Source organism: Belonocnema kinseyi, chromosome 5, assembly GCF_010883055.1.
Source record: "Belonocnema kinseyi isolate 2016_QV_RU_SX_M_011 chromosome 5, B_treatae_v1, whole genome shotgun sequence".
Classification (NCBI taxonomy): Eukaryota; Metazoa; Arthropoda; class Insecta; order Hymenoptera; family Cynipidae; genus Belonocnema; species Belonocnema kinseyi.
In genome coordinates this window covers 77720846-77731996 of record NC_046661.1, presented here as the reverse complement: position 1 = coordinate 77731996, position 11151 = coordinate 77720846, and the positions used below count along the sequence as shown (strand labels likewise).

Here is an 11151-nt window from a genome sequence, read left to right as displayed (position 1 = left end):
ATGGAAATATGTAAATATTGTTGTTACTAATTTCATCTGTGTGATGCACATTGTGTAGAATTGTAGATTAAGTGTAGACTAATTTAAAAATTATTTTTCAAGTCCTTTGAATAATATTTGTACGGATTCTCTCGTAGGACATTTTTTTTTGTTAGTATTTTAGCAATAAGAAGTGTGGACTGTCGATTCTTGGGATGTATTTGGATTGATTTTTATTTTTAAAATATCGCGTGTCAGAAAATAATTAAACCAATCCCTTCTAGATCTTAATATGGAATGGAACATTTTGAGGGAATCGACATGTCGGAATATTTGTAAACTCATCATTCTCTCAGAAACTTAGAACTCACAAGTTGCAGTGCCAAAGACGAGTTCTCGAACAATATTATATTGTATTGTTTTTATTCGTAGAGAGTTGTAATTTATAATTTATCGTTTGTAATTTGACAAATTGTAAATTACCTCGATTCTCATCTCAGTAGTAGTTACCCTCCCCCTTTTTTTTATTTTACTTTTCTTTTTTCTATTTTCTATTTTAATTTTTGCAACTCTGTGCACGTGTCTCTGATTGATCGATTCAATTTTTTTACGAACACGAAATTTTATTGTTGATTGGAAATTGTCGTCGTTTACTACTCGGAAAATGTGTTTTGCGAAAATTTAGCACCTAAAAAATTGAGTGGATTCTTAAAGCCGACCCTGGTGAAACGATTTCTCTGAAATATTCACCGAGTTTCTCCGACTTTGGATACATGGAATAGTGGCAACCAAAAGTGAGAGAGAAAAGAGAGCGCAAGTTTTCAGAGAAATAATAAAGGTTCGGTAAATTTGTATAAATTTCTGAAGAAAATATTGAAAAGTGCTGCTGAAAGAGCAGCCTGTTTGAGATGGATTTAGGATTTTCGATATTGAGAATGGAAAGTGTTTCGAGAGGGTGAGAGAATTTTGGAAAAGTTTGAGAGAAATTTTTTCACCAGGGATACGCGAGATAAGCGAAGATCACGAAAATCTGTAGCTGTTTTACTATTATTATTATTATTACTATTATTATTATTATTATTATTATAACATCACCAATATCGATAAGATTATGATTGATCTTACATGAGCACAAAGAAATAAAAACCACTGTACATAGAGTATTCTTTGTTGATGCTTTTTACTTTGTTCAATTTTCATTTTTTCCAAGCGGGGCAGAATTCGATAGAATTACACTGAAGATTTTTTGAAAATTTGTACAGATTTAGTTTCCACCTTTTTTTTTTTGATTTCTGCCTTTCTACTTCTATTTCCGGATTTCTATTTTAAAGAGCGAGAATTTGTCAGTATAAAAAAGAAGTTTAGGATTTCATTATTTCGTCCAAGTCATTTAGGGGGAATTTCTTTTTATATTTGAAAAATTACAATCGCTCTTTTTTTTCTAACCTGGTGAAAAAATTTCTCTGGAATTTTGAGAACAAAGTTTTAATTAGTGGACATTCGTTTCTCAAAACATTTATTTCTAACTTCGTTTTGAGAGAATCGGTTTTTTTTTTTTTTAATTTTGGTATGACTGTGGAATCGACAAGACCGACTACAGAGAAATTTTTTCACTTGGATACTATGTTGTTTTTTTTTCAAGTATATTTTATCAGCACGTTTGTTAGTATTTTAGTTATTTTAATTTTTTTTAGAGTTTTACCCTCTTCAATTACAAATTTTACGGAATTTTAATAATTGATACTTTTCCTTGATTTTTAAACTTGAAATATTAAACTTTTCTTTATTTACAATATTTTTTTTATTTGTGGATGACCAGAATCAAAATTTTATTTATATGATAAATCTATTGTTCCGCCTGCAAAATAAATTGAGCTTAGAAACTTCTTATGTAAATATAAGTCTATAGATTTCAGTTTTTCATTGGTTCGAATAATGGAAGTATTTTAATAACAATCCATTTATTTAGGAGGAACTCCGATTTTTAGTGCTTAGAATATTAAATAGTATTGTAATTTCAAATATGCGTTCTCAGTGATGCGAAGAAATTTAATTTCTTATTTTCAAAAAAATATCGTTTTAAATTTCAACATTTATGTTCCATTCGAAGATTCGAAACTTTATGATTCAAAATTGAAAACGGTTAAATATTAAGTTTCGAATCGGAAAGCTTACATAATTATTTGGCCGTCCAAATTTAAATTTAAAAGCTTTCGAATTATATTTTCGAAATTTTTAAATTAGGATCTTTTGCCAAAGTCGGTAACAAACATGTAATCGCCTTTATTTTTAGATGTCCTATTTATTAAAAGCTTTTGAAATTTAAGAAATTAGAATTAAAAACTTCAAGAATTTAATAATTTGGAAGTTTATGCGTTTAGATTTAAAGAATTTTGAACTGAGTCTTAAAAATTCAATAATTTTAGCCTGAACCGACAAAAATGTATTGGTTTCAAAATTAAAATTTTACGTTAAAAATGACACCCTATAATATTTTTAATATTTTAAATTAAAATCGTTCAAAATATGGAATAATTGGAGAATTTCGCTTTTCAAATTTAAATGCTCAAAATAAAGCATATCTATTTTAACTTAATTTAAAAATGTTTTCTTCAATTCAAATTTAGACACACATGTTGTTCAATTTTATTGGCCCATTTTAGAAATTCATAACATTCTAACCGGAAAAATGAGATATTTATTTTCTAATATACATCAAGCGTCCCAGTAATGATGATGCTATTTTTTTTTTTTTTTTTGCTTTTTAATTAATTTGAATGCTGCAAAATAGTTGGAAAAATTGAAGACATTTAATCTGTAGGAAAATAATGGTAAATACCAATGAATACATTTTTAATAAATCAGCCCAATAAATATAAAAAGTTTCCCAACATTTTTGTTTCAAATTTAAGTATTTTGCACCATGCAAGAAAAAATTTCCGCATAAATAATCGCGATAAGTTGGTGTAATTTGTATAAAAATGTACCTTCAAAACGATCTAAAGTACGTCAAAAATGTTTATGATATTAGACTTAATTTAAATTTTAAGAAAACTTTTGATATTTTCTCTACTTTTGCAATATTCTTCAAAAACTTTCATATAATTAACATTAATAATAAAACTAAACAATAATTGGTCATTTCAAATTGCCTAATCACTAGACACCCTGACTGATTTTAGAAAACATTTTTTTTCAAAAAACATCGCAGGAAATATTCTTCGATCCTGAAGCTTCACCTCTTCTCGATTCCACTGGCACCAGACCTTTTTTCTCTCTCTCTAAAAATATCTTTCCTTCCAAATAAAAAATTCCCCCCCTGAAAAAATTGGACAGAAGCGAGGACACTCCTTTCGGTGTTTCAGGCTATCCAGTCTCAGTCTCGGGTGTCATCACAGTACCAGTGTCGGCCAGTATGTACCAGACAATGGTGGCAAACATTCAGAGCGACGGTACCATGCAAGTAGTGCCCCAAATGGTTCAGATTCCAAAACAAGAACCAGGAAATGGGGAAGCGAGCATCGAGGCCGTCACCATTCAGGGTGGCCACCCCATGACCATGATAAACGCAAATGGAGAACACCAGGTTCTCCAGGTCATCTCCCTCAAGGACGCCAACGCGCTCACCAAAGCGATGCAGGGTGAAATCGTCAAAGACGAAGACAGTCAGCAACAGCAAACCGTCTCCAGTCCCGAGTAAATCCATCTGAGGCTTCGAATCAATACCCTTTTAACGCACTTGCAACGTTTTCTAGTTTATCTGGGCGATGCCCATTTTATCGGGCAGATGGAAATCAAATGGGCATCTTCCGGTTCTCTTTATTTAGAGGGAGGGAGCGGGGTGCCTTTCTAAGGTCGACTATGAATTACCATTTTTTCCCAGTAATATGGATCTGGAAACTTGAGGGCGCCACTGTCGAAGAAATAAATATGGCCGGCATAAAGCAGCTGATTTTCGAATAGATATAAAAACGACATTTTCCCTCCTTGGTTTCTGAAAGTTTAAATTTTTATGCATAAAGTAAAAATGCTACATTAGTTATTAATATATATTTTTAGTAAACTTTTTGTGAATTTTAAGTAGAGGTTTTTTTTGCGATTAAAAGTCATCTACTTATGTCGGCCATGTTTTATCTTTTCCACTCTCGCGCCCTCAAGATTTGAGGTCTCGCTGACATCAATTTTCCAGTAAATGTGCCATAGTAGTGTAATAATTTAATTAAATCTATTGATTTAATTAAGTTTGATATGATTGTTTTATATATATCTAAGTATTATTTAATTTTTTTACTTTGTTTCCTGAGCGATTTTACGGAATTTTTTTATTTTTACTTTTTATTGGGAAGGAGATCAGTCATGGTTTGCATGCATTGTGGATTCTGTTTATTTTCTATTTTTATTAAATTTGGAAAGTGAATATTATTTGTGTTTTATTTTTTTCGTTTTTTTAGCTTCTTTTGCGATCTTTCCTTATGTGAGTTGCAGTCAAGATTTTGGTATTTTTAAAAATCTGGGGTTCAGTTATTTCGATTATTTTGACTGAATGAATGTTAAATCTTTAAAAAAATTATTTTAACAGCGTTTTTTGCAATTGAATTTTTAAAAAAATGGTTTAACGTTATTAATTGGTGACTTATTTGGAACGACTGAAAAATCCCGAATTTTATAATTCCTAAATTGGAAAATTCCCGAACAGTTTATAATATTACAAAATTATGAAATATCTGATTTAGGAAATTCTCGAATTTAAACAATTGAAAATTTATGTTTTTAAACATTATTTTTTAGAAATACAATAATTAAATATTTCTATAACAAAATTATTTTTAATGTTAAAACTTTCTAAAGTTATTGTTTGAATTAAAAATAATTATTGAAACAAAATATTTCTGCATGAAATTTTTTTAAACAATAATTTTAGAAACTTTAAACATTAAAAATATTTTTTTGCCATATAAAAATATCTGATTATTGTATTTTTAATAAATAAATATTTATAAAAACAATGTATTGTTTAACATCGGGAAAAACAGTTTCGGAAATTTTGTTTTTCCGGATTTTTCAGATTTCCCACTTATTTTTTCGCAGAAAAAATTCTCTAAAATTCTACTATTTCCAATTTTGAAAGTAAATGTTTTTATAGCTGAAATCGCTCAAACAATTTTTTGTAAAGCCAACATTTTGTAAATAAATAAGTATATTAGAGATTATTGGCATATTTTTAAAAATGAAAACAACATTTTTAAGGAAAAAAAGCCACGATTGATTAAAATTGAACGATTCCTTAAAAATTTTTAAGAAAAAATTGTAGTTACAAAAACTATTGTAAAAATAATTATAAGTTTTACACGTTTTTCATAAAAAATAATATTTCTTCTTTCATAAAACAGAACTTTTTGGATATTTTTTCAATTTTTAAAATCCTTTTTCAAATGCAGCCGCTTTTTAATTCTAAAGTAATAAAAAAAAGGAGCGACTGAAAAATCTCGAAGAATAAAATTCCCGAATTTAAATAATTTTAACCATTGTTTTTGGTTAAATATTGTTCATTTATCAAATATAATATAATTAAATATTTTCAAAAAATTTTAATTACTATGCATATTTTCAAACAAAACCTTTTTTTTCAGAAATATATTTATTCAATTATTGTTATTTTTAGAATTCAAAAAATAATTTAAGAAATATTTAAACATTCAAAAAAATTCTTTGATTGTATTATTTTTTTTAATAAATAATATTTACCAAAAAATAAGTTTTTAATGGTTAAATTCGAAATTTTTGCCCCCCCCCCCCAACTCTCAAATTTAAAATGAAATTCTCGAAATTTTGATTGCAACTTGATATCCTGTTTCTTCTCGACCTCCGAATCGTAATATCAGAACTTTGAAAATATAATTTCAATCTCGAAAAAAAGGCGTTGCGATTGCGTTTTTCGGGTACGCACTGTGTGTCTATGTCTTTTGAATACCAAACAATAAATTCATAGTTCGAGGCAGTAATTTTTCACTGTTTTTCTATCTTTAAGGAACGCGTATAAAAAAATAAGTGAACAAAAAATTGTAAAAAAAAATTATTAATACCTTCTCATTATGAGAATGTAAAAATCCAGTTTTGGACGGTCACTGGTCTTCGTTGAATTAGAACGTAAAAAGATGAGTGTACTTCTGAACTATTAAGTGAGTGTGCATAGTCAGAAAAAAGCCGAAGACTTGGCTCTAGAATTTTAATTATTAATTAATTAATTAAATAATTATATTAGAAATGTAATTAAAATTGTAATTACGTCGTATTTATCATTGGATTGGAAATTTTTGGAAGCTTGGAAATTCCTGGATCCGTTACTTAAAGTCGGTACTTAACTTTTAATAATAATTTTTATTAATTTTTAATCTCTATTACGGTCAACGTGCCAAAGTGCAATATTAAGATCTGAGTTTCTTGTACCTATTCAAGTTCCGGATTCAAATCCAAAGAGGGCGAAATAATTTCGATAACTCGGACAAAAGGGAAAATTAATTTGACTTTCAATCAGTAGACTTCCTTTGTTGAAAAATGATTTTGTATTTATGCAATCGTTAGTTGTGAAGCGAACTAAATGGTCCTTTTTGTCAGATTTTTTCAGGAAAACAACTGATTTTATTCTTTAGAGAATGTATGAAATAAATTAGTTGGGTCCAGAAAATTTTCACGGCTTGAAATTAATGTAGTTAATTGTAGAATTTCAAGCCAGTTGATTTTTAAATCCACTTTTCTGATTTTTTGGACCTGCTGATCGTAAATAAAATACTTTTGCAAGCATAATTAAATAGCAGTTTATAGAGAGGCGAAGAATTTCTGACGGGTACAAATAGAAAATAAGATTTTCGAAGATTCGAAATTCTAATGCACACAGATCATTGCGAAGCGATTCGCACAAAGTCCTTTTTCATTCATTATTCATTTTTTTGTATAAAAGTAAAATGTTTTTGCTTTCAAAAAAAAAACGTTTTTTAAAAAAATGTAAAAGAATCCTTTAGAATGTAAAATAATTATAATTTTTCGTGGCATTTTCGCGACTTATTGTCTCGCTTCCCAGTGTTTTTGAACCACAATTGTGCATTTAAATGCCGAGTCGTTTTTTACGTGGTATTATTATAGTACGTCATAATTTAGGCAAAGTGTAATAAAAGTTGCAATCTCGTTTTCGAGAGTCGTTCCCTTCTTCTTGGAAAGAAAATTAAATTTAAGTATTTTTTAATTTTAGAAAGTTTTATAAAACGAATCGACTTTTGAAGGGTTTTAATTTTTAATTAGTTAATCTGAATTTTATATTTTATTTTGAAACATTGTTATTTTAAGGCCAATTAAATGTTAGAAATGAAGATTCCGAATTTTTTTATTTAGCCAATTATGAAATTTTTAAATTTAGATGTTCTTCATATTTGGCTACTTTTCACATTTTTATATTAACGAATTTAAAAACTTTAAAATTGAGCTAAATTAGTTTTTCTATCATAAAGTTTTGAAGTTTTCAATAAAAATGTACAACAGTTTGTCAAATTAAAAATATATTTTTTACTATACAAAACAAAATCCAAACATATCACATGCCTTTTCTACTGCTCTCTAAAATAAAAAAAAATCATGAATTACGCTTTAAAAACAGTTAAATTTTTTCATTTAAATTACAAGAAGAAGATCAGAGACCCGGAAATGATGAGCTTCTTTTTAATCGAGGGAGTAATGTAATAAAATTTATTGTATAAATATATTCGATAGACGAGGTATCAGATGATTAGGGATCATGTTGTATTATTTTTTAATTATTATGACCAGTGAATTCACCCACATACATTTATTTGTATAAATATTAGTATTTATATAAAGTAGGATCTTGATCAAGGAGATCTGAAACTTCCTTGTCAATTGTCCTCCGTTTTTAGTCTCGGATCTGAAAGATTCCCCAAAGATTCACCAAAAGTACAGCGAACGAAATAAATTCTTACAAAAAAAAATAAAATAAAACATAATCGTAATTTATTAATAATGAATTTTTCTGTGTACCGGTTCTGTATTAATTATCTTTGATAAAAAAAAAAAATTATAATTTTTTTTATTTATTTATTTTGTACGTTTTCTGAGAGGTTTGAGAATAATTTTTTTAGGATTGTTTAAAATGAGTGAGCATTAATTTCGCTCGCTGTAAATGTAAATTATTTTATCATCCGATGCCATGTAATGTTAATTGTAAATAAGTCGTCGGTGTTGTCACATTTTTGAGCTTTGCATTAATTTCGGTGTAAAAATAAAGCCGAGTTTATACCATAATGAATTTAGATTTAATTTACGAAACCAGCAGAAAAAAAACTATTGGACATAGTAGTACATTCTTGGGAATAAAAATAAAAGGAATTCAACTGTTTAATGCTAATTTTATTATTTAATACTAATTGCTTCATTATATAAGTTTTATAAATAATTCAATAGTTTAGAAGACCGCGATAAAATATAATGTAAATTATGGTAAAAGTGATTTCAGACTACTCAGTCTAAAATGCTTTTAAACCTTCAAATATGAATTTTAGACAAAAAAATTTCAACCAAATAGTTGAACTTTCAATAAAACGCGACAAATTTTCAACAAATGATTTTAATTTTTAACTGAGTAGTTCAAATTGTATTACAAACAGACGAATCTTTTAGAAGAGAGTTGAATTCACAATTCAAAAAAACTTAATTTCTATCCAAAGACGAATTCTGAAGCAAAAAATATGATTGTGGTCTTTTCAATGGAAAAGAATTAACTTTGAAGCTAAAAAGATGACTTTTTAACAAAATGCTTGAATTTTGAAAAGAAAATAATTAAAGTTTCAACCAAGAGATAAATTCTGAACGAAAAATACCTGTATGATTGTAGATTTTTCAATGAAAAATAATTAACTTTAATACTAAAAATATGACTTTACCAAAATAATTCAATTTTGAACCAAATAATAGAATTTTCAACCAAAAGAGATGAATTCTTAACCAAAAATATAGCAATAATATAAATATAAATAGACTACTTTTAAGTCAAAAAATAAACTTATTAACAAAATAGTAGAATTTTCAATGTAAAAGAATGAACTTTCAAACAAAAATATAAGTTTTTAATAAAATACTTGTAGTTTGAACAAAGTAGATGAATTCTGAACCAAAATTATAATATTGGACTTTTCAATAACAAATAATTAATTTTCAACCGAATTTTTTTTTATTTTTTCAACAAAATGGTTGAATTTGCAATAAAATAATTAAATTTTCACCTAAAAGAAATGAATTCTAAACCAAAAATATCATGGTAGACTTTTCAATGAAAATAATTCAGTTTCTATCGAAAAAGACTACTTTTAAACCAACAAAAAAATTACTTTTTAACAAAATAATTGCATTTTCAACAAAATAATAATATTTTTAGTCAAAATAATTAAGTTTGCAATCACAATAGTAGAATTTCCAATGAAAAGAAATAAATTCTAAATCAAAAATATAATAGGGAACTTTTCAATGAAAAACAATTGATTTTTAACCAAATAAAAGAATCTGCAATCAAAAAAAGTTGACTTTTGAACAAAATACTTGAAGTTTGAACAAAGTAGATGAATTCTGAACAAAAATTATAAAATTGGACTTTTCAATAACAAATAATTAATTTTCAATCGAAAAAACTGTGATTTTTTAACAAAATGGGTTGAATTTTCAATAACATCATTAAATTTTCGCCTAAACGAGATTAATTTTGAACCAAAAATATAATAGTAAGTATTTTCGATGAAAATAATTCAGTTTCTACCAAAAATGGCTACTTTTAATAACAACAAGAAATTACTTGTGAACAAAATAATAAAAATTTTAGGCAAAATAGATGACTTTTTACCAAAATAATTAAATTTTCAACCAAATAGTTGAATTTCCAACAAGAAGAAATCGATTCTGAAACAAACTGATTACTGTAGATTTTCCAATTAAAAAAAATTAACTTTCAACCTAAAAAGATGACTTTATGAAAATACTTTAATTTCCAACACAATGATTAAATTTTCACCAATTAAAAGAATTTTTAACCAAAAAAGATGAATACTGTGACAAGAATAGAATAGTAGACCTTTAAAATATAAACAATTAACTTTCAACCAAAAAAGATGACTTTGACAAAAAATGATGATTTTTTTAACAAAATAAGACTTTTCGATTGTAACAATTTTCAACCGAAAAATATGACTTATTAACAAAATATTTGAATTTTCAACAAAATAATTTAATTTTCAACCAAAAGCGAAAAAAATTCTGAAACAAAAAATATAATGGTAGAATTTTCAATCTAAAATAATTCAGTTTCAACCAAAAAATATGACTTTTTAATAAAATAATTAAATTTTCAACCTAAATATAAATTCTGGACCAAAAATGACTTTTCTACCAAAGGATAAATTTAAAAAAAAAAGTAGTGAAATTTTTAACAAAATAATTAAATTTTTATATCAGTTAAAAGAATTTTGAAGCAAAAGAAATCAATTCTTAACCAAAAAATATGATAATAGTTTTAAAAAAAAACTTTCATCCAAAAAAAGATATTTTTTTAACACAATTGTTGAATTCTTAACAGAATTAAATTTGTAACCGAAGTATTTTTTTTAACCAACAAAACGTTGAATTTTGGGCTAAAAATATTATTGTTGACTTTTCAATGAAAAAGAATTCAGTTTCAACAAAAAAAGACGATTTTTCAACAACAAAATATGAATTTTTAACATAAAAGTTTAATTCTCAACAAAAAAATTAAATTTTCAACCCAATAAATCATTATTCAGCCAAAAAATATGAATACTATAAAAAATAATACTTTTAAAATAAAATGAATTAACCTGCAACCAAAAATATAATAGAAGTCTTTTCAAATAAAAAAAATTAACTTTTAATAAAAAGAGATGACTTTTTAACAAAATGGTTGAATTTTGAATCAAACCATTGAATTTTCAGACAAATAAAAGAATTTTTAACCCAGAGATAAATTCTGGACCAAAAATATGACTTAATTTACTAAAGTATACATTTTAAATTCAAAATATCGAGAATTTTCAGCGAAAAATATAATATTCAACTTCAAATAAAAAGAAATAACTTTTAGGAAAAAGAGACGAGTTTTAACAA

At 26.3% G+C, this 11151-nt stretch overlaps 1 protein-coding gene across 4 annotated transcripts in view; it reads left to right on the top strand.

The window, feature by feature from the left end:
• Positions 1-4393, top strand: part of LOC117172298 (DNA-binding protein Ewg) — a 45549-nt gene extending 41156 nt beyond the window's left edge. For all 4 annotated transcript variants that reach the window (XM_033360063.1, XM_033360064.1, XM_033360061.1 and 1 more), the window contains exon 8: positions 3345-4393. In XM_033360063.1, the coding sequence (XP_033215954.1) occupies positions 3345-3679 (335 nt within the window). In that variant the 3' untranslated portion in view covers positions 3680-4393. The remainder of the gene's footprint in view (positions 1-3344) is intronic.
• The last annotated feature ends 6758 nt before the right edge of the window (positions 4394-11151 follow it).